Source organism: Coptis chinensis, chromosome 3 (genome assembly GCF_015680905.1).
Source record: "Coptis chinensis isolate HL-2020 chromosome 3, ASM1568090v1, whole genome shotgun sequence".
Taxonomy (NCBI): Eukaryota; Viridiplantae; Streptophyta; class Magnoliopsida; order Ranunculales; family Ranunculaceae; genus Coptis; species Coptis chinensis.
This window is the reverse complement of record NC_141458.1, coordinates 36580856-36605061: the sequence shown is the minus strand read 5'-3', so window position 1 is coordinate 36605061 and position 24206 is coordinate 36580856. Positions and strand designations below refer to the sequence as shown.

Here is a 24206-nt window from a genome sequence, read left to right as displayed (position 1 = left end):
GTCTGACGGCTGCCTACGTATTTCTTTTTTTTTATTAGAAAATCAAACCCTATTTTGCGTAGTTCCTAAGAGCGAATTCCTATGGTTTATATAGAAAGGGTGATGAGAATCCAAGGGTTTAGGGCTGTCCTCACCGCTTGTGAGTTCCCTTCCATCTTTGGACTCTTCCTTCCTATTAGGATTTCTCTTCTTATAGAAGTTTGAATCTAGACCATATCTTATGGGAGGTAAATTTCCTTGTTGATCATAATGTCCCATTGTGTATGGGAAGATTATATCTAAAAGGTAACTCCTAAGATATGTCATCACGATTCCTTCTTTATCATCAAAGATCACCATCTTCAGTTTTCTTCTATTTAGGAACTATCTATATCAGTTTCTAACGACTGGGGTAATTGTTATGTTTGAAGGCGGTCAGTCATGTGTTTGGCACATGTCCATTAAACACTCATGTTTAGTACGAGATCACTTATTCGCAAAACTGATCCGATGGTCCTCGTCTCATTCTAGACATCTATAGTCTTAGGTTATTTCCTTTACACGTGTTATCTGTTCAGTGACGGGAAATCCCCCCCTACACCACCCTTGCAATTTGTGGGTAATAGTTGGAAGGTGCTTCGCGTGCTGGATTTGTTAAGACTCAAAGGTTATAACATATGTTTGTCTGATGTGCTGGAGCATTTTGCTATAAAAATATCTTCTACTTTGAATTTTAGTTTTCAAGTGATGAGGGGTAAGTCACTAGTGATTGTTGGTGTGAGTAAAGAGGAGTGGTGGCGTAGGCCTCTATTGATTGTGGGGAATTATTGTCCTCCTGGGTATAAGGTGGAGAATCGTAGTGTGAGAATTGATGGTAGGTTATTTATTTGATGTGGGTCATTTTTATGTTGTAAGTTATAAGTTGTAGGTAGTTTGTTTTGGTTATAAGTTTGATATGATGACGTTCTGATGTTTGTTTGTTTTGAGGTCGTAGTTCGGAATCGCACATCCACGGGGGCGATTGAAGAGTTTGCTAGGCTGACTTTGGAAGAGAAGGCATCTTTGTTGGGGGAGGTTGCGCACTATTTCAAGAGACGAGGTGGTGCGAAGATTAACAAGAAGAAAGCTGAGCAGAAGAAGATGGCTCATAAGCTTGTTCTTGATATCTCTGATTCTAGCTCAGACACTGGGATGGAGAGGGAGAGCCAAATAAGGCAACCTGTTTCTGTAGTGAGAACGGCTGGAGGAGATACTGATAGATGTTCTACCTCAAGACATTCTGAGGGGGGCGATGGTGACCGATCTGGTCATGGTGGAAGTGTTGGGGGGAGTGGTGATGCTCCTACTCCTTTCCAGAGGCCTCAGCTGAAGAGGCGCTTTGAGGTGGTTGAGCCTGAAGGAGTGAAAAGGACCCGAACTGAGTCTAAGGAACAACCTGGTGTGGGGGAAGGTCATACTTCTTCAAGTTGGGCTCCTTTGAAGAAGATGAATCTGAAGGAGTTGGCTGTTGATGTGGGGGTAGTTGATGCCCGGGGCAAGAAGAAGGCTAGAGAGACTGAGCCAGCTGCCCAGAAGTGCAAGGGGTCGGGGAGTACGACCCCAGGTGACAAGGCTGTTGAGTCTGTCGTCTTGGATAGGGTGGTTAACTACTACGACCCAGTGAGTGGGTTGAGAAAGCTAGTGAAGAACAAGGACTACAACTTCAAGTCTTCACTAGTTGCTGGAGGGTTGCTGGAGAGCATTGCCTTGGATGGAGATTGGCACCAGCTGGAGACGAGGAAGGACTTGGAGGTGAACCTAAAAGATATAGATCATTCCATCTAATTTGTAAGTGTCCCTCCAATCTGATCTTTTGTTTTGTGCTTTGATTTATTGCTTTGTGACTTATTTTGTTGTTTGTCAGGTCCTGGCCATATATAGAAACCTGAAGGAGATGGCAACTATCTCCGACCTATATAAGAAGGAGCTGGATGCTGCCAAGGAGGCCTATGACAAGTTGCTGGTGGTGCAAGAGGTGGAGCGTGCTGAAGTTGGGGGGCTGAGGGCTCATATCGGGGACTTGGCTGGTAAGGTCGCCTTGTTGCAGTCGTCTCTTAACGCTTCTAGTGTGGAGGTCGGGCATTGGGTTGCAGAGTGCAAAAATGCACAGGCTGTTGCTGAGCGAACTCAGAATGAATACAATGACCTGGTCAACTTGGTAGAGAGTGGTGATGTCTACATTCGGGGATGATTATATGGAGCTAGAACGTAAGTACAAAACCCTCAAAAGGTCAGTCGAAAGTGGGGCTGCAACAGTAGCTGTGGAAAGTGCTATTGCAGATGCTAGTAGACGACCTGATCTACTTATCGACCCAGTCTTTCGCTCCAAATGCCGGCCTAATCAAGATGTTGCCACAGAAGTGCTGAATACAAGTGGTGATCCAAGTAGCGGTCCTGTTAGGGAAGAGGGCGGCCCATTATAGCCTTTGAATGTGGATAATCTTCCGATTGTTCAGTGATCTTGATCTTGTTGTTTTTTATTTGAAGTTTGGTTGAAGATTTTTTTTAACAAAGTTTAAATATGTCTCTTTTTTATATTGATAACTGATTGATTTTTTTTTTTTTTTTTTTGATGGGGGTGCTGAGGTCATTTTCTCAGGATAACCTGGGGGCCTTTAGCATCTAACCAAATTTGTATGAAGTAAAAATTATTTAAATTACTTACTTGTTTAGATAGTGTTTGAAGTTGGTATGAATGTGATTGTTTCTATTGCTTTGTTGTTTGACGTCCTGTGTTGCATAGTAGTAGAACCGACGACCTGCTGAACTTTGTTAGGTCGTCTGATGGAAATAGGTCGTAAAGCGTTTGTGTACAACTGATATATGTGTGTGGTTGGCACCTAGGTTTCCTCGTGTCCTTAGGTATATGTGTTGGTTAAGTCGTTCCTTTTAGGGGAACTCCTTATTGATTTTTGACAGCTAACTAGCCTTTGAATGGTCATTATAGTTTAGTCTAACTTAACCCATTTCAGGGATTTAAGTTGACTTGGGGTCCTTTTGGGGGTCCTCTGGATTGTATTTGTTTGATAATTGGCTTTTGTGTGGCAATTACAGTTGAATCATGTTTAATCCTGACATTGGTGTTAAGTTGATTGCGGTCCTTTTGGGGGACCGTAGATTGAATTTGACTGATAATTAACCAATGCGTGGCAATTATAGTTAAATTGTGCTCAATTCTGGCATTGGTGCCAAGTTGGATATTGTGATACCCCAGATTGGTTAGCGCGTGCAAGGTGTGCGGTATTTATGTAATGCAAAAATAATATTCATACGCAAAATGTTGATGAAATTTCATTCAATTGATTGATATAACTGGAGACATTTTATTGGTAGAAATGCTTGAGTAGTAGAGCTGTGTTCCAAAGTCGTGGAAGCACATGCATCACCGAGCTGAGTTTTGATCCAGTACACTCCATTTCCTATGTTGGGTCAAGCTTCGCTGGTGCTAATGTCTTTTTGAGGACTAGGTCGCCAGCTTAGAAAGATCTTGGGATGACCTTCTTGATATAAGATTGTTGGATTGTTTAATGGTACTGAGCTAGGGTAATTGCAGTTGTTTCCCTTTGCTCTTCTAGGAGATCGACTTCTTTAGCTAAGATGTTGTCATTTTCTCCTAATTTAATGATGTCAAATCGTGTGGTTGTGATTGTGAGCTCTGATGGTATGATTGCTTCTGTTTCGAAGCAAAGTGTGAAAGGAGACTCATTGGTGCTAGCTGTGGCTGTTGTTCTGTATGCCTATAAAATGTTCTCGAGTTGTTCTGGCCATTGGCTTTTCTTGCTCTCCAACTTCTTTTGGAGATTTTCTTTGATGGATTTGTTCGTGGCCTCTGCTTGGCCATTGCTTTATGCATATCTAGGTGTGGAAAATGCTTGAGTGATGCGCCATTTTTGTAGAAATGCCTTGACTTGTGTGCCAGCAAATTGTGTCCCGTTGTCCATGATAAGGGTGTGGGGTAGACCAAATCTTGTGATGATATTGGTCCATATGAAGTTGATGACATGGACTTTCTTGACTTGGACCAGTGGGATGGCTTCCACCCATTTAATGAAGTAATCTGTGGCTGCTAGGACATATTTGAGTCCTATTTTCTTTTGTGGGATGAATGGTCCCATGATGTCTAGCCCGGCCCCACATATGAAAAGGCCATGGGCTGGCTATGTTGATTAACTCTCGAGCTGGACTGAGATGGTTGTGGCCAAATATTTGACATTGGTGGCATTTGAGGACATATGTTTTTGCCTCGATGTGCATGCATGGCCAATAATACATACCTTTGGGCGATTGCTTTGTGAGCGAGAGATCTTGCTCCTGCATGGTTGCCACATTCGCCTTTGTGAATCTTGTTAAAGATAAGTTGGCCTTCATGTGGAGTTATGCATCTTAGGTCCACTACTCCTGTGGATTTATGGAATAATCGTCCGTTGATCACAGTATATCTGGGAGCTCGAAATTGTATTGCCCGAGCACTCTTTGCCTATGCTAGGGAGGTCACCATGTGAAATATATTTTAGGAATGGGCCTATCCAAGATTGAGTGATTTCTTCATCAGATGAGGGCTGAAAGTCCGTGAGGCTGTTGACACTTTCTTGTTGGTAAGCGGGCCTCTCTAGGATGTCGATGTAGACTGTGCTGGGACATGCCTCTTAGGTTTTTGAGGCTAAGAAAGTCAGGTTGTCTGCATGTCTATTATCCTCCCAGGGAATATGTTCTAAGGAGAATGTTTTGAACGAGCTGATGATGTCATTGACGACCTGAGCGTACTTGGCTAAGTTTGCTCCATTTGTCACACACTCTTTGGTGATTTGTTTGACGATTAGCTACAAGTTACTGTAAGCCTTGAAGCTTTTTAACTTGTAGTTGTTGGGCCATGCGGAGGCCTATGATTAATGTTTTATATTCCACTTCATTGTTGGATGTTGTGAAATCAATCTTGATTGACTTTTGTAGTTGTGTTCCCTCTGGTGAAGTTAACACAGCCCCCAGTCCACTACCGCTGTTGTTGCACACTCCATCTATGTAGAGGTATCATGTGTCTGGGGTGGTTGGTTGATGGAGTGAAATGATGGGCTCAGGTTCCCAGTTGATGTCTTTGACAGAGAAGTCGGCAAGAAAGTCAGCAATGATCTGACCTTGACGAGACGTTCTGGGAACAAATTCGATGTGATGCTCTCCGAGTTCTTCAGCCCATTTGGCCATGCAGGCCGTTTTGTTGTTAGAACTCAAGAGCTTGATGGGTATATCTATTATAACATTGATGCTATGAGCCTGAAAATAAGGTCGGAACTTCCGAGCAGAGTACAACAGAGACAGCATTGTTTTATCCATTGCAGAGTAATGTTTCTCTGCATCTGCCAATGTTTTGCTAGTGAAGTAGACTGGTTTTTCGATTCCCTCGCTTTCGCGAAAGAGGACCGAGCTGATGGCAAAGTCGGTAGTTGTAAGATAAAGCCCCACTATTTCTCCTTCATTTGGTTTGGATAGGATGGGCGGAGTTGATAGGTAAGCCTTCAGGTCGTTGAAAGCTTTGTGGCATTCGTCTATCCAAGTGAATGTTGCGCCTTTCTTGAGTATTTGCAGGAACGGTCTGCATTTGTCAAAAGCATGTGAGATGAATCTGTTGATGGCTGAAACCATGCCAGATAGCTTGTGGATTTGGTAGTTGGCTCTGGCATTTCTAAGAGAGCTCGTATTTGTTCTGGGTTTGCTTCAATGTGTCTTTGTGAAATGAGGTATCCTAAGAATTTTCCTAAGGCTACTCCAAATACGCACTTAGCTAGGTTGAGCTTCATCTTGTTTTGGCACAACCTTTCAAAAGCTTCCTGCAGGTGAGAAATGTGATCGCCAGCTTTTTCGCTTTTGACTACCATGTCGTTTATGCAGAATTCCATTAATGTCCCCCAGTAAGTCTTTAAACATCTTTGTGACCAGTCTTTGGTAGGTTGCACCGGCGTTCTTCAAGTTGAATGGTAGGACATTGTAGCAGAACGTTCCTTGTTATGTTATGAAGGACGTCTTTTCCTGATCTTCTTCTACGAGTGGTATCTGATTCTACCCGCTGTATGTGTCCATAAATGATAGATTTTCATGTCCGCAAGTTTGATCTACCAGGATGTCAATCCTTGGTAGGGGAAGTTGTCCTTTGGGCAATGCTTGTTGACGTTGGTGAAGTCAATGCAGAGTCATACCTGGCCGTTCTTCTTAAGAACAGCTACGATGTTAGCTAGCCAGGTCGGTACTCAACTTCTCTATTGAATCCAACATTTTTGAGCTTTTCTATGGCTTCATTGATGGTTTTCTGAAATATGAGTGCCAGTTTCCTATGTCGTTGTTTGATAGGCTTTATAGTTGGATCTACATTTAATTTGTGGCAAGCGACCTGAGGGTCAATTTCTGGCATATCGATATACGACCAAACAAAAATATCTTTATTGAGATATAGAAATTTGACAAATTGCTCCTTGAGCTTGGGGTTTAAATCAACCCCTACATAAACAAACTTTGGGTCATCATTTGTGCCCAAATTGATTTTTTCTCATGGTTCGATTTGTGCTTGTTTCTCCTTGAGCTTGTATGTTGCTGGTGCTTGTGTGATAGACGCTTGAGGATCTTGGAGCTTTGGGACGTCTTTGATCTTGGACGACCTGAGTTTTCGTCGTGGTTGTTGCGCTGACTTGATTGCATCTATGAGCTTCTAGTTGGTTGCTCCTGAGCTCCATGATGCCTCGAGATCCGGGGAACCGCAGGACTTGCTGTAAAGTGGATGGAACTGCTTGGATCTTGTGAATCCACCTATGTCCTAAGATGGCAGTGTAAGACGACTTGACATCAATTACACTGAAACGTGTTGAGGTCCTGACCATGTACTCTTTTTCTCCAATGGAGACTGGTAAGATGATGTCTCCAATGGCATCAGTATGCTCTCTGTTGAATCCATAGAGTGGTTGGTGCATTTGATTCTATCATCACTGAGTCTGGTAGGTGCATATCTTTATATGTTTGATAGAAGAGGATGTCACAGGAGCTGCCTGGATCGATGAGGACCCTTTTGACTGTCCAGCCATTGATTTTGATCGACGTGTACTACCAGGGCATCATTGTGAGGTAGGCACACCTTATCTAGATCTTCCTCGGTAAATGAGATTGCGGCTGTTGTTTGGGAGCTGGTAGGAGTGATCACCTCAGCTTTGTGGGGGAGGTGGTAGATTTCTTGCAGTGCTCCTACCCACCTGTGCTTTTCCCGACCTGAAGTCTCGTTGTTGGAGGTGTCTATAATCATATTGATTACTTTTTCCTCGTCATGGTCAAGGAGTATTGTCTCCTGTTGTGCCTCGACCGACCTGGAGATTTAGATCACTGGGCTGTTCTGCTTCTGCTCCTTCTGTGTGCAAGTCGTTCGTGGCTTTGGCTCCTGCTTTTGTGGCGATTAGCATTCAGCTTATGCTTGAGATCGCTTTTTGGTAGGAACTCTTTCAGTTTTCCCTCTTCGACTAAGTCTTGGAGGTAGTGCTTGAGGCTCCAACACTCATCGGTGTCGTGGTGTCGGAGTTTGTGGAAGTGGCAGTATGGACATCCTTGGATTGCTATGATTTTATTGATGTTGGGCTTGAAGTATGGCTTTGTATATATCTTCTTCAGGATATGGCTTGGCGTCCTGGAGAAGTTGGAGAATTCTCTTTTGGTGTATGAGGGCTTGTGGGAGCTGGAGCCCTTGTTGTTGTTGTTGTTGTTGTTGTTGTTGTTGTTGTTATTATTATTATTATTATTATTATTGCCTAAGTAGTGATTGTTTTCTTTGGGTCCTCGCTTGTCGCTTACTGCGATGACTTTTTTGCCTTTGCACTAGGCCATCCATTCTTCGTACTTGATGTACTTGTCGATTCTGTGGTACAGGTCGTCTAAGCGTTATGGCTCGTTGCGCATTAGAGACCCTACTAGGTCGGAGTCGTCCAAGAGGGTGTTAGTGAATGCAGAAGTTGCAAAACTGTCTTTGAGGCCTGCCTCCATTGATAAGAGCTCCTTCTTGAAACGTCCTAGGAAAGCACAGATTGTCTCGCCATGTGCTTGCTTAAGTTGAAACAAAGAGTCCAGGTCGGCTTGTTTTTTCCTGTTGTGGACGAGCTCCACTACGAACGACTTAGCCAGTTTATCGAAGTTGTTAATTGAATTTGGGGTGAGCGTGTAGAACCAGTCTAGTGCTCCGTCCTTCAAGCTGGCTGGAAAGAGTTTGCACTTCAGGTAATCATAGTCTGGAGCGCTATAGAGTGGGAGGATCTGGTTGAAACGAGCTACGTGTTGTCCTGGACACGAGCTACCGTCGTACAACGGGAACTTTGGAGATATGAATTCTAAGGGAGGCTGTTTGTCCCTGATTTCAATGGTGAATGGTGATGCCTTGTATGACTGGAGCATCTTTTGAGCGATCTAGATCGCGCTGGCTTTATCGTTTGACTTCTCCAACCTCTGGGCGAAGTCTTCTAGTCATTGATTGGTGGTGGTAGTGAAGGTTGTGACTGTGTTGTGCTCCCCTGCGTTTGGAGTGTCGTTGTTGGTGTTGGAAGTTGTTTGCTCACGCATTATTTGGTTTTCTTGTTGGAGGGCGATGAACGAATCTTAGAGAGTCTTCATTTGGTCTACTAAGGCCTGTAGCTGTGCTTCCATGGTGGTTTTTTATGACCAGCTTCGTGGGTTTGAGAAAGTAATTTGTGTGTTTTCTCAAGGAAACGAACCGGCAGACGGCGCCAATGTAGAGGTTTAGTATTTCTAGACCTACGACCTGAGGTTGGGATTGATAGGAAGTGGCTGCACTCTTTCTTGGGACAAGAGTTGCCTACGTATTAAGTTTTTCGGGTAAACTTGAATCAAACCTAACGTAGTTCATCTCTCTCTACTTATAGATATTTGAGCTGACCTTCCTTATTTGCTCAAGGCCGTTGCCAACGGTAGATCCACATTGTGTGCTATCATGATGATTCATCATTACTCCTGATGTTACAAAGTAAATATCTCTTTGATTGGTGTGTTGATTGAACTCCAGAATTGCGCTAGATGATTTGCTTCCATACATGGCCGTAACTGAGATTTGGGACAACCTGAGTTTGGGTCGTTATGACGTGTTGGTCAAGTGGTACAAGCTGGTGGAGATACGACCTGGTGTGGACACGTGTGATGTAGTGACATGAGCGAAGAACGGAGGGTAATTACCGCAAGTAATCTAACAATGTTATTGGAGAGTAGTATTGCAATTCAATTCATCAAAAATTGAAGCAAAGAACAAAAACACATGCATACATTTCATTTCTTCTTATGCATTTCCAACTTGAATCAAAATGTTTTGCCAACCAAGTGCATCGCACGTGCCCGTCTGCTAGACTTTATAATAGTGCCAACAGACTCACAAGTCACAACCGACCGTCAAATAATGGAAGAAGTCATCTCTACTTGTCGAGACTCGAGAGCTTATTGACATGTCTAACACGGCACCTGGAGGGCTGAAACTCGATCACAGTCGGTCTTTGTCTCAGTTCACGTGTTCGATCAATTCATCTAAACACATCACCGCAATCTGCATTTAGTGCATAAAAGCGCGTCTTCTCGTACCACAGATGCTTTTATTGTTGTACTAGCTAAGCATACATTTTCTTTACGAGTTTAATTTTTTTTTCAGCTAGCCACTAGTAAGCTCTGTACACATGACTCTTGTTCTGAGTGCAGCCACTCAATATAGTTCACAATGGTTATAAATACTACCTGACACCTCCGAGCAACTTCATAACTTCTCTTCTGGACATGGAGATCTTTATGCTGTTATTTGTTTTTGTTGCAATGCCGCCTCCAACTCTGGGTTCATTGCAAATTCCAGCCATGTTTGTGTTTGGAGACTCTTTAGTTGATCCAGGGAATAACAACCCACTCTACACTTTTGCAAAGGCAAACTATCCTCCTTACGGTGTTGATTTTCCACTTGGTCCAACAGGGAGGTTTTGTAATGGTGCAACTGTTGCCGATCAATTAGGTAAACTTCATGTAATCTAAGAAACACATTCATATTATGTTGATTTGGCTTTGTGTCGTTGCATCTGAACTATATGGCCAATATATACCGGCCTGGATTATATTTTCCTTCGTTCATATATTTTCCTTCCTCGGGAACAAATGTATAATATTAATCTTTAAGAGTAGAAAGTCCTTCCTAATCTTCGCACCATTACATAAAAATTGAAATCCTGGATTATCTTCGACAAGAACTTACGTTATAATCCTTGGATAACAACGTACGTACACGGTATACAAACTAGTCGACACTCTACAAGTACAAAGATTACTTATTTGGTGAATGCGACCACTACCATACTACAGAGTACAGACTAAGAAAATGAAAGACTCATTGACTGAACGAAGTAGTGTTCAATTCAAGCAGGCATTCGATATTTGGGAATACTTCTGTTATTATAAATTTTCAATCCGAACCACCAAACCGATGTCCCCTAGCAGGAATGACCCGGCCCATGGGCCATGGTATGTAGGAGTAGGAGGTTTATTTACTGAGAGTAGAACATGTCTCCCAGTTGAGAAAAGTTGTTACTGGCGAATTAAAGCTCACAAAAGTAGCTAATTAACATTCCATGGGACATGCTAATATGTGTTGCCAAAGTAAAAAATAGTGGAAGCATGTGGTGATCTGAACAAAAAATAGATTGCTACTTCGAGAGTATGTATTGCCAGTGTTTTTCGATGCTATTTTTGAACAATATGGTATGTATCAATATCTTGAACAATATGGTATGTATCAATATCTTGAGTCAAGGATGTAAATTTCACCAATCTTGTATCTATAAGCATGTCGCATTTGTGCCTTCGCGGTAAATTCTCTGAAGTTATTCTCATCTTCTTATTCTTCAATCTATTTCGATGATCTTCTCCTTTTCCCTCTTTTGTTCATATACATGTTGAGTTTTTTCGTCCAAAATCTGCAGGCAACATGCTTGGGCTACTATTAATCCCTGCATTCAATGATCCAAGCACAAGAGGGCCAAATATATTGCAAGGAGTAAGTTACGCATCTTCTTCAAGTGGAATACTCAATGACACCGGTGCACAAACGGTGAGCAATCAGAGTTTTTGGTTTAATTTTCTTCGCTACTATCCCATCATTTATGACATCTTTATAATAATGCCAACAAAATTACGTACATAGCGTTCTAAGCAAGAAAAACGTGTTGGAGAAATGAGTTATATCCAATCAACCATAGAACAAATGAAATATTATGGCACTAACTAATCTGGTTGGTTTTAACATGACACGGAGAATAACACAAAGTGCAGTGCACCGTGTCGTAAATAACACATGGACGATTGTGTTTGTTCAGGGACAAATTATTCCATTGTCTCAACAAGTGGAGCACTTCGGTCAAAAAACAGTCCCGGAGTTGAGGACACTGGCATTGAATACCACAGTTGAGGATTTTTTAGCCAATTCTCTCTTTTTTTGCAACAATGGAAACAATGACTTCCTCAAAAATTATTTACTTCCCAATGGCAATCTACTGAACCAGGAAGTCCCACCAGAATTTTATGATTCCCTTGCCCATGAATACAGCATCCGCCTCAAGGTACAATACCAAACCCTTGTAATTATTGTAGTGCTGGCTCTACTACATTGATACATAGCAAGTAAACTATATTTAATCATGTTGTTGATTGCAGAAATTATACAGTTATGGCGCACGGAAGTTTATAGTGAGTGGATTAGCACCTCTGGGTTGTATCCCGATGGTTATAGCATTTTACAGTAACGATACAAATCAGTGTTATGAGCATCATAACGAAGTTTCTCGAAAGTTCAGTGCAAAGATCAAGACCATGGTTCAACAGCTTAACCAAGATCTTCCTGGAGCTTCCATACTTTACTTGGACATATATAATATTGCTAAGAAAGCCATCGACAATCCTTCAGATTATGGTATATATAGTAGTTTACAGTTTTCATTAGAACTCTTTTCACTAATTTGTAATGAACTTTGTTAGTTTTTTTCTTTTTGGTAGGACACGTGCATGCGACAATTTTTTTACCTTCATGCAATAGATTTAACTGAGTTGAACGGGGCAATCTTAGCTGCACACACATATTTCTTTACCACTTTGTGCATTGCCCTTCCCGAAACCCTGTGGGAGATGCTCTAAGATGCGTACATGTACTAATTGTAATTCTTGTCCATTTTGCACACAGGATTCAAGTACTCCCACACTGCATGTTGTGGTGGAGGGAGGGCAAATGGTTTAGTACAATGTTCACCTGTAAGTTTAATATGTCCTAAGCGAGCGGAGTATTTCTTTTGGGATCCTTTTCACCCAACTGAGGCTGCAGTTAAATTTCTTGCGAAGGAAGCCTATGACGGCCTGGTACAGAGCATGTGATGCTGTGGCTTATTCAAGTCTAGTACAGTAAAAGCCTTTGGCGTTCGATCGCTGTCAATCCTTTGCTCATTTTCTGAGTAAATATTACTTGTTGGAAAGGCAAAATGAATGGACAGTTCTAACGAATAACAATTTTATTAGTTGACCTGATCACCTTCAAATTATGTCACTTTTTATACTTCAAACTAGAGCACGTACTGCAATAGTTGAGACGCAATTTGTCGACTTCAAGGTATCCTCGTAGGAAAATGCACACGTGAAACGCATAATATAAGATCCTATTCATCAAGGGCGCTCTCTACTACAATGATCTAGACGGACCCAGGATTTAATTTCATCGAGGGTGGTCATACATGTTATGTAAGAATGACTTGGACAAATCTACAAGATCTTCTAAGGCATGTTACCAATTGCAGAGCAATTCCCCCCTCTCAATACTATTCTCACAATGCTAGGGGTGGATGTAGCCTTATTGCCGCAGCCAAATGAAGATATAGAAGATGAAATGCTCTGGGAGCACACTCCTAACGGAGAACTCACTGTCGCATCAACTCATGAAGCTGTAAGAGCCAAGGGGAATTAACCTTTTTGGGCTAGTTTCCTTTGGAATGCAACACTACATCCCAGAACTGCTGCAATTTGATGGAAAATCTTCAGAGGAACCATGCGCGCACACATGATAAATTGTAGTCCATGAAATTCAAGCTGGCCTCAGGATGCATCATCACCTGTAAACAACAGTGCGAGACCCAACATACATCACTTATTATATGAGTGTGAGTTTACTAAGAAGTGTTGGAACTATGTCGCTAGTACTTTTCAGCTGCAGCAATCTCCAACTACTCACCTACCCTTGAAGTCGTCGAAGCATGCAAGAATCACAGCCCAGTGGCAAAGGAATTATGGGCAGCAGCTTCCATCTCTTGTATGGTTGCCATCTAGAAAAATCGAAATAAGATGCTTTATGATCATAAACGAGCTAACTATGCTCTGGTTTGCAAGGGAATCATAAGCTCACTCACATTTGCGCGCGCACAAAGGGTCTAATAAGCACTCAAGTTCAATTGACCATCACATGCTTCAGCAACGCGTACAACTTGCAGCCCAAACTCAGACACGCGCCTAAAGCCCTAGAATGCTACTAGTTGCTGCCTCCGCCTAGTGTTATAAAGGCAAACACAGATGGGTCCTTAAGAGGTAACCCAAGACTTGCCAGTTGGGGGAGTATGTAGTACTTAGGGATCATAATGGGATTGTGTGTGGTGCTAGGATTGGTGGAGTAGGCATTGAAACATACTATGTAGCGGAATTCCCAGGCAATTCTTGAAGGAGTGGAAAGAGCAGCTCAAATGGGTTAGAAGAACATCAGGGTGGAGTCTGACTCTCAAGCCGCAGTTCATGCATTTCAATCAGGTAATGTTCATTGGAGGTTTAGAAGCCACTGGAACAAGCTAAAGAGTAAAGTCTCATTACTAAGCATCACCTCATCATGGAGAGAGGTAAACTTCATTCTCCGCAGATACATGCGCTCGACAAGGATGTGCACTAGCTTTAGGAACTAAGCAATGGTGGAACGGTAGGCCAGAATTTCTAACAAAGCTTGAGGATCCTGCTGCCACATACTACAGATTTATCTCTTCACGAGCTCTTGGAGTTACACTCCAATGGCCTGCGCTTTATGTATCTTCTTTCTTTTTCTATTTACTCCCACGTAATTTTCTCCTTTCTAATTAACATTACCCTTTAGCAAAAAAAATTTTAAAAAAAATGCAGAGCAATTCGGCACGTCTAGATGGTTGCAAGTTGCAACCTATACCCTTCTTATGACAAGATCGAGCTGAGATATCTTTTGGGATGCTTTTCACCCATCAGACGCTACAAATGGAATTTGTGCTAAGCAAGCAAGCATATGAAGGTATGATACAGAACATGTTGATGCAGCTTCTTCAACTCTAGTACACTGAAGCCGTTAGCATTGCAATTTTCTCACTGTCTTGATCCAGGAACAACAAAACCTACATAACATTTGCAAAGGCCAATCGTCTTCCCACTATAATCGGATAAAAAATTGTGCATTGTCTTCAAACACAAAATCGGCAGGAAGTTGAAGTTAGCACTTTAACTAAGGCCCCCATTGGTGTTACTGTAATTCTAAAGGTTTTTTTTCATAGATCCCGTAGCTTTAACATAGTTAACTTTTTGTGAGGGTGCCCTAATTGAATTTTAATTCTTGTATATTTGCATCTTTATCAAAAGAGATCTTCGGAGGTACTTGATTGCAACTTCTCTCCAGGAGATTTCAGTGGAGGTCCACGTAACAATAGTGTACAAATTTACACTTAAATTGTTTTGCAGTTCTCATTTCTTATGTTGAATTAATGTCGTATTTAACTGTTTAAGAATCTTAGAAAATTGTAAATTTAAAAGAGCAATTGAAATCCTAGAATAATTTGTTGAATTTCATATACCTTTAAGATAGGAATGCATTCGGGGAACATATAACAATTACTTGCCCAAGATTTAGGTCTTGCAAATAGTATCAAGATCTTCTTGAGAAATTATACTAAAACCTTTATGATGTGCGTGTTTGACGACATTAATTCACATATAGATCTTGTTACTCTTATTAAATTTTGCAGTGGTCATTCATATTTGTTGGCTATTCCACATGAGGAACGCAACCCAAGTTCACTTCTGATAATAACGGTCCAATGATAACGGTCCACAGGGCCTACACAGTACACTGTACCCATGCACTACTGCTATTCCACATTTACACTTAGTTATAATGTTGCGCAACCATTGAAAACCACTGCAACGTAACCGTCTAAGCAACTTCTTTGCTGCTACATATGGAGACCTTTGTGAGGGTTGTAGTGTTTTTCCAACTATTTGTTGGAATGCCTTTTCCCACTTGGGCTTCAATGCAGGTTCCAGCTATGTTTGTGTTCGGAGACTCGTTACTTGATCCGGGGAATAACAACCATCTAAAAACTATTGCGAAGGCAAATTATCCTCCCCATGGAATTGACTTTCCGTTTGGTGTACTGGGCGATTTTGCAATGGTGCAACAATATCAGATCATTTAGGTAATCTTTGTGGCTACATTGTTAATTGATTTGCCATTCTTTTACAAACATAAGATGTACAAATGTACTTATTGTTGAGCTATCTATGGTCTCCAAAATATGCAGGCTACCTGCTTGGGCTAGACTTAATCCCAGGTTTTAATAATCCAAGCACAACAGGGTCAGATATGTTGCGAGGAGTAAATTTTGCATCTTCTTCAGCTGGAATACTCAATGACACTGCTAAAACAATTGTACGTGGGTGATCAAACTTTCAAGTCACCTCACATATCCCTTCTTTGGTCTAGATTTTTATTATGTTTCAACAATAAAATGAGTACATTTTAATTGCAATGCATTATCTTACTGTATCTCTTTGCAGCCTAGTTTATAATCAAAGCTGTATGATATTCTTTTTTTCTAATAACAAATATAAAACTGAAAGGATCACCCTGATTGCTTCTGTATGTTCAGGGACAACGAATTCCATTGTCACAACAAGTGGAGAACTTCGGCGAAAAAGTACTCCCAGAAATAAGGTCACTAGTGTTGAGAAGTAATGCAGAAGAACTTACGACATTTGAGGATTTCATTCATAGCCAAATCTCTCTTTTTTTCTAACATTGGCAACAATGACTTCCTCAACAGATACTTACTTCCCATTGAAAATCCACTGAACAAACCGATTCCACCAAATTTTGATAATTTCCTCATTAAAGAATACCGCATCTATCTGAAGGTAATATAAATTTATGCATAACATTATTCAAAAGAAATACTATTTTCCTTAATGAATTCATCTCTTATTTTGTTGACTACAGAAGTTATACGATTATGGCGCAAGGAAGTTTCTAGTGACAGGATTGGCACCTCTAGGGTGTGTTCCAATTGTTATAGGATTCTATAGTAAAGATACCAATCAATGCTTTGACAAGTACAACGAAATTTCAGTGCAGTTCAGTGCTAAGATCAAGGCCATGGTTAAACAACTGAACCAAGATCTTCCTGGAGCATACATCCTTTATTGGGACATATATACTATCATGAAGCAAGTCGTCGACAATCCTACACCATATGGTACATTAGTCCCTCTTGTGTAGTGTACTAATTAGTCATTAAGTACAGTTACATTCGAAATTGATCGCCTGTTATACTTATTTTGAAATGCAATGAGTATCGTTAATGTTAAGTAAGGTACTATAAATGTAAAAAATTTAATGTGCTCAACTTCTTTAAAATTTTGGCGAGTCTACTGGTACATGCCGCAAAGATTTTGTATAACACCCCGTGTTTTTATTCTTTGTTTTCCTAATAATAATAATAATAAAGATAATAATGAAAATATCTATATAATAAAACAGCTTGGTCTTTAAGCTCTTTGTGTGAAGCCTACATCGGATCTGCTAACAGAATACACTACTACATCCGAATAGATAGTTAATATATATATTAAATTATATCTCATATCTTCATTCGATATATATCCACAGGATTATATCTCATATATATCCACGGGCCGCACTCATCTTCTATATAGACTGACTTTTGCCCCATCGGAATAAGTTGATTCCAATTAGAAAACTACTCAAAGATACTGATTCATACCAATTAGGAAACTACTCAAAGATACTGATTGATATTAATCTATATCTTCATTCGGATATATATCAACAGGATCCAAGGCTATATAAATCTAATCTAAGTTCATTCCAATTAGTATATACAAAGCTCAAATCTATATAAATCTATCTCATATATATCCACGGGAAGGCTATATAAATCTATCCAGACTGACGTAAAATCTATCTATATAAATCTATCCAGACTGACGTAAAATCTATCCAATTACCACAAAGCACAAGCCGATACTTGAAATAGAGAGTCGGAAGAGTCCTAGGATAATAGAGAGTCCCAGGAAATAGAGTCCCGCACTCATCTTCTATATAGACCTGCGCCTGCCCCATCGAAATATCCACGTAATAAGTTGATTCCAATTAGGAAACTACTCAAAGATACTGATTCATACCAAGTAGGAAACTACTCAAAGATACTGATTGATAATTAATCTATATCTTCATTCGGATATATATCCACAGGATCCAAGGCTATATAAATCTAATCTAAGTTCATTCCAATTAGTATATACAAAGCTCAAAGTTTAGCTTAGTAAGTGAATCTCACGCTTTAGAAGCATTAAGCCCGACTCAAACAAGAAATTGAAGTAGTGGAATCACTATCCAATTACCACAAAGCACAAGTCCCGGGTAAGTAAAATCATATAAAGGTGTCAATCATCACTCACACCAATCAATGAAGTATAGATTATAGCTAGAGGCATTAATATAATTAATAAGGGAATTAGAAAAGAAGTCCAAGTTTTTATTAATGTGTATGCCTTTAACATCGCACGGAAATTAGGGTTTTAACGGCTCAAGTTATCCATCTCTGTATTGCGAAATCATCTATGCAACGGGTACACAAAACGTTAATAGAACTTTTATATCAAGTTACTCCAAAGTTCACATCAAGTTACTCCAAAGTTCATCTATTAGGGAAAAAACATGTGCACAATTGACACTTCACACTCACACCTTTGAATCGGATTCAAGTTAATTGGTGATCGAAGTTCTTTCTATTTACACGCTTTCTTCGCATAAGTTTCCCATGAGTGCATGATTTGCAACAATTGGAAAACTTGGGTAAACCGAGCCTTAACGGATTTCGCTTTTCACTACAAGCCAATAAACCAACATGCAAATTAACATATATCAAACCACTAGCACAAATTCAATAAAGTCTGTTTTTGTACCATGGGTAGACCTCATTCCCTTTATTATCAAAAAAATAATAGTAATAAAGACCTCATTCCCTTTTAAACCAACTACCAAATCCAGTTACTTAGTGGCATGTAATGTAAAAATCAAGCAGATATATATCAGATTAACAGAGGCAACTCTTTAGAGTTAACTGCTATGTGCATCACATCTTAAATCCTAAATCTACCAGATATACATGATATATCTCAGGATAATTCCAAACACACACCAAGTCTAACGGCATAATAATAATAATAAGATTCCATTGTAGTATCCGGTGGAATAACCAAGTCCAAGGATGATATATCAATCCGCTCTGGGGTAATGTGGTGGAGGTCCCCGAGAACATGTGTCCTTTTCCGGTATGGAGCCTTGCCAATCGAGGGATCCCCGGAAGAAGGGGTTCAGAGTCCCGATTTAAGTAGGTAATTGCCAATCTTCTTTTTCTCAGAGGTTCCCAAGCTAAGTGACCATATAAAGAGCAACAATTATTAGAACTCCTCCTATAATGTTGTGCAAGTATGAAAAATACATAAAGTTAGCACAACGATGATTGTCGCAATTTAATTAAGATATGATGCTTAGTTTTTCGATAACTTGCAAAGCCAACAGCTACAAGATACGCCTCGACATATCCATTTTCGGGCTTCGTATGGGTACCAAGTCCAACTACTCCTGTTTGTGGGATATAGCAGTGTCTCTTCGGTTTGATAAATGACATGCAGTCAAACGGCTAAATGCATATCAATAGAAGAACCAAGGCCGATTGTCTAACTAAAAAAATGGTTTGATAATGCTCCTTAGGAATGATCTTTTGTCATATGGTGAAGACGAATCGAGAAGGTTTATCAAAGTAGTCATGTTTTTGTTTTATCAATATCAGTGTTGAGGATTATATGTGTATATATATATATATATATATATATATATATATATATATATATATATATATATATATATATATATATATATATATATATACACATATAATCCTCAACACCGATATTGATAAAACAAAACATGACTACTTTGATACTTAAAACATGATACTTAAAATAGTTGTTTAACATGAAATTGAATATTGTAAAAATAATGTTTAATGCACTTTTGTAAAAAGCATAGTATGAGCTAATGGGTTTAAATTCTAGTATAATAGATAAAACAGATATAGAATATCCAAAGTAGCTTCGGACGGATAAAAGCCCGTGAGGTAAATGGATAAGTGTTGTCCTTGTTTTTCGAGTTTTCTCAATGAGTTTTGGGAAAAAACACAACGAGGGTTTTAGAAAAAAAAATGGGAGTTTTAATGGGAAGGAAAGGAAGGTTTTTCCCGGTAGGGTGGTTGATAATCGGAGAGAGCTACTGGTGAGTAGATTAGTTTTTCTATTCACGCCTAACTTTACCGCTCAAAGATTCCACTCATGGTTTCTCGCTTTTTTCATGTCATTATTATTCGCCTTGTTGATGTGAAAACTTGTTAAACCGGCGTTATTAAAACCGGTTAAACTCGTTAAACTCGGAAAGTGGAATTTAAGTGTCGGAGCTTATTGGGCACGATAATGGCGGCACGTCCTGTTTTTGTTTTGGTTGAACTATTCTGTTGTAGTTGAACTTTGATGGTTGTGGTGTGATTGAGTAAGGTTTGGTTGTGTTTGTAAAAGTGTGGGTATGAGAATTGATGTTTGTGGGTTCCGTAGGCTACTTGGAGGGTCGTCAATGGAGGCGCCAGCCTCTTAGAAATCGTCCTGTCCCGTTTATACTTTTGGGGTGTTTTAAATTCCACTTGTGGTATTGATTGTGGATGATTGGGTTTATGTTTGAGTGTGTGAGGACGTCGAGATGGAGATTAGAGTGTGTTGTTGAAGCTCGAAGCTCCATTAATGGCGGCTTGCCCAAACCAAACAATACAGTAACATAGTTTGAACGTTTTTTTTTGTTGATATTGTTGTTGTTTGAGTTTAATGATGATAGGGTAGTGTAGCGTGGGTGTCGGGGCTGTCGATTGGAGCTTGGAACAAGCTTTAATGGAGGCCGAAATTGTAGATCTACTTTTGAAGAAAGGAATTGTTGTAATTAATTGAAGCTTTCACTTTTGTTAATGTTGTTTGGGTTGTTATAGGGATCAAAACCGCGGGGTTGTATTGGGTGGTCAATTAGAGCTCGGTGGTGGTCGGTTTTGGTGGCTGTTGGTGGAGGGAGAAGATGAACAGTAACCGATTTTGGGCTTGAGCCTAATCGGTTGGGCCGAACCCTTATTGTTAGCTGGGCCGAAATGTTTAAATTCTTTGGGCCAATTTCTATTTCTTATTGGGCCCAATTTTAAGTTATTTGTGGACCAGTTTAATTTAAAGTTTTTGGGCCGGTTTCAGTTCAATTCTTGGGCTGAATCACTTAACTGTTTTGGGCTAGTTTCTAATATTGTTTGAGGCCAGTCCATATAATTTAAAATAGATCTACATGGGTCTTTCAACTTTTAAACTTTCGGGTTTTAAGGTTTGGGCTTGGCGATTGGTCCGAACCGCTTTACCTTAGCCATGAGCCATACGACATCGACCTTATCCATGAACCGTGGCTATAACCCCGAACCTCGCTGAACATGGAAACGATAGTTTGACTTCGACCATGATGGTTGACTTTGATCGTTGACCAGGGTTGACTTTGACCAATTGACCCAATTTGACCTTTTAACCTCGGATTATGATTTGGGTTATTAAGATAGGTCTAGGGCTATTAGCATACTTGACTTTAGGCTAAGACCTCTATATATAATGCGTGTATGTGTATTAACTACTATGTGATTTTGCAAGATTTTATGATATGCAACGTTATGACACTAAGACATCTTTGAAATTAATAACGCGTAAATAAAAAATACGAGAATTAAGATACTCATTCGTTCTCTCCGAAATGATATATAAAATAAAGTTCAATAATGCGTAAATAAATTTACCGCGACTCTTTAGAACTCTCCAACGCCTAAAGTTTTGGAATTGAGTTTTATGACCGCTGATGTCATATGTTAGGTGGGCATTTATGGAATGTGCCATAAATGGCCCGTTAAATGCTATCTATGGGTATTCATTGAATGTGCCATGAATGACCCGGTATTCATTGAATGTGCCATGAATGACCGTGATTGTTTGGATCCGCCTTTGAGAGAAACTAAGGTATTCGGCCTTCATGGGTTAGTTGTATTCCTTAAGTGTATCGGAAATGTAGGGTTGGGTATTCTTTGAATGTGACGAAATGACCTAAGGTACATAGGTTGTGAAATATGTGTATAAGAAAAGTAATTGATTATTTGATAAGAGAAATTGATTTGATTGTGCGAGTGTGCTTGGGTTTACTTTTGAATACCTATAGGATATCGACAAATGTTAGAAGTTCTAACTTTCTTTTGCAGGAGGGTAGGACTTAATAACATTTTGTGCAGGGACGCGGTCCTACCCTTATACAGCAGTGGATATCGGTAAGTTTTAATTCAATGGTTTAGATATTAAAACGAGTTATGATAATGAGTTATATAATGGAAGTCTTGCTTGGGAAGAAATTATGCCGGTTAAAATGACGGAACTACCTGTCTTCCAAGCTGTGAATGATTAAGTTATGAGAAAATATAAAGTGATTGTTTGGATAATTAAAGTATGATAATGTTTATATGTGGTTAGTCTACTCATACCAAAGAAATTCCATTTTGTCACCCATGTTTGCTTTGTTTTGGCTAACGCGTGGGTGTGTTCTTGGGAACAAGGCAATGGAACCGCCGAACGCAGTGATTTGGATTCTTGTCCGAGTAGTCCGGGAGTTTATTTTATTAGGTCCGATCTTTTGAAGTATGTAATAACGTAGTTTTCTTTTCATATGACACGAGAATACGATGTTGGAAATTGTTATTCTTAAAGTTTGTTTATGTTTGTATTGGGATGGAAGAAAGTTTTTAATAAAGTGATAGTTGAAGAATTTGGAGATTTTTGTTGTTAAGTTGATCCTGTTGTGATGTGGGTTTTAGGTTTTGACATGTGTTGTATCACTCCGTCATAGCCTGGGTTTTTAGACAATTGAACCAAGTGATGTTTGAAATATTTATATTTCAAATATTCATTTTTTTTAATTGTTTAGAAAATCGGGCTGTGACATTTTGCCTCAATGCAACCAATCTTCGCTGCACTATTATATCTTTATCCGTTAGTATGTCTTGTACAAATGCCTACATGGCTCAGAATTTCAGTTTACTCTATTGGAGTCTGGAGATGTTCTAGGATGCTTATGCTTGTACTAATATGTGTTCATGGATTTGCATACAGGATTCAAGCATTCACATACCGCATGCTGTGGTGCAGGGCGAGCAAACGGCTTACTGTTATGTCTTCCTGTAACTTTTCTTTGTCATGATAGATCCGAGTTTGTATTTTGGGATGCCTTTCACCCATCAGACGCTGCCAATGCAATTTGTGCTAGGCAAGCTTATGAAGGTGTTATACAGAGCACATACCCCAACAATGTGAAGCAGCTTATGCAATGCTAGTGAGTAGTGATTAACGACAGTGGATATCAACACTAGCTCCAAAAAACACAACGGATACCACACAGCTAGCTACCCCATTAAAGACAAGGCTTTGAAATACTGTCATTCGAAGCTTTTGAACTTTCATCTTAAATCCATGGTAGTGAATGTGCACAGTCTGTGTTTCTTTAATTTGAGAGACAATTCTTTTTTGCAAAAGCACTGGATCGATCATAGTGCAACATGGATATATCCATTTATTTGGTTGCTTATAGTGAACGACTAGAAAAATGCTTATCCTGACAGTCGCACATTTGACTTAGAAACATACTTGTCCTTTTTTTTGGTAACTCGACAGATACTGGTATAAACACCGAAATTAGGGTCTTTTCTAAACACACGGTCAATTTGGTTTGACCGTTAACTTTCAAGTCAAATAACTGAAAATGATATAAATGCCCCTACCTAATTAAAATTGAATATTTTCTTTTTGAAAACAATTAGGGCATTTGTGTAATTTTCAATTATTTGATTTAAAAGTTAACGGTCAAACCAAATTACCGTGTGTTTAGGGGAAGACCCTAATTTCCCATCTAGTGGGGGGAAAATCCTAATTGGCTCATCTAGTGGGGGGTAATACTAGTTAACCCTAAAAACAATGTTTCAAAGTGGTTACACTACTCCTGTAATCCAATTGTCCTGTACTTATTAGTTGCAGAGACGGTCTTAAAAATCATCAATGACTAATGCAGGACTACATGGTACGTTTTTGCACAAATGAATTGATGAATCTGCAACGAGAGTTGAAATGTTGCTCCAAGACTTCATTTTCTGTTGTGTGGACAGGACAAGGAATTTTCAGGAAAACATACAATTAATCTGTGTGCTCAGGGGCAGACCTAAGGCATGGCTAACAGGGGCTATAGACCTCCCCCCCAAACTTTCTCCAAGAAAAATAATAATTACTGTCTATAACTATGTATTACGGAAACGCAGGCATCCATCCACATTAAGCTGTGAGCCTGTACAAACCCAAATAAAACATCCTGCTTGAATCTAGTCATCTAGTCCAACTTAATAACCCCACCCCACCCCACCCCCCCTTCTGAAAAAAATTCTGGTTCTGCCCCTGTGTGTGCTTGCAGTGATTAGAAACTTGAATCCTGTGGTAAAATTTAAATAAGGCAGACAAACAGATATGCACAATTAGGCCTCCTACTAGCCGAACATACCAGTCTTCTGCTAGAGAGAAAAAAAAAAACAAAGTAACTTCAAAGTTTCAGACTGACTATTCTGAGAACTGAGAACTTTATAATTGGTCACAGAAGAAAATAACATCTGAATCCATAATTTTGTCTCAATCAAGATTCAAGTATGCATGTG

At 39.8% G+C, this 24206-nt stretch overlaps 1 protein-coding gene across 1 annotated transcript; it reads left to right on the top strand.

Moving 5' to 3' along the window:
* The first annotated feature begins 9383 nt into the window (after positions 1 to 9383).
* LOC147509436 (GDSL esterase/lipase At1g71691-like) lies at positions 9384 to 22978 on the top strand. The gene is made up of 11 exons (XM_086597813.1): positions 9384 to 10033; positions 10995 to 11122; positions 11388 to 11630; positions 11725 to 11980; positions 12248 to 12427; positions 12852 to 12997; positions 15366 to 15500; positions 15978 to 16042; positions 16152 to 16242; positions 16325 to 16580; positions 22624 to 22978. The coding sequence occupies exons 1-11, from the start codon at positions 9808 to 9810 to the stop codon at positions 22842 to 22844; spliced, it is 1947 nt and encodes a 648-aa protein (XP_086453939.1). The 5' UTR covers positions 9384 to 9807; the 3' UTR covers positions 22845 to 22978.
* The last annotated feature ends 1228 nt before the right edge of the window (positions 22979 to 24206 follow it).

What these genes read in the sequence shown, in the direction of transcription:
- LOC147509436 (XM_086597813.1), top strand. Translation starts at nt 9,808, where the DNA reads ATGGAGATCTTTATGCTGTTATTTGTTTTTGTTGCAATGCCGCCTCCA. An exon ending in ATGACACCGGTGCACAAACG is followed by an intron (nt 11,123 to 11,387) that starts GTGAGCAATCAG and finishes GTGTTTGTTCAG; the next exon opens with GGACAAATTATTCCATTGTC. An exon ending in AATACAGCATCCGCCTCAAG is followed by an intron (nt 11,631 to 11,724) that starts GTACAATACCAA and finishes TGTTGATTGCAG; the next exon opens with AAATTATACAGTTATGGCGC.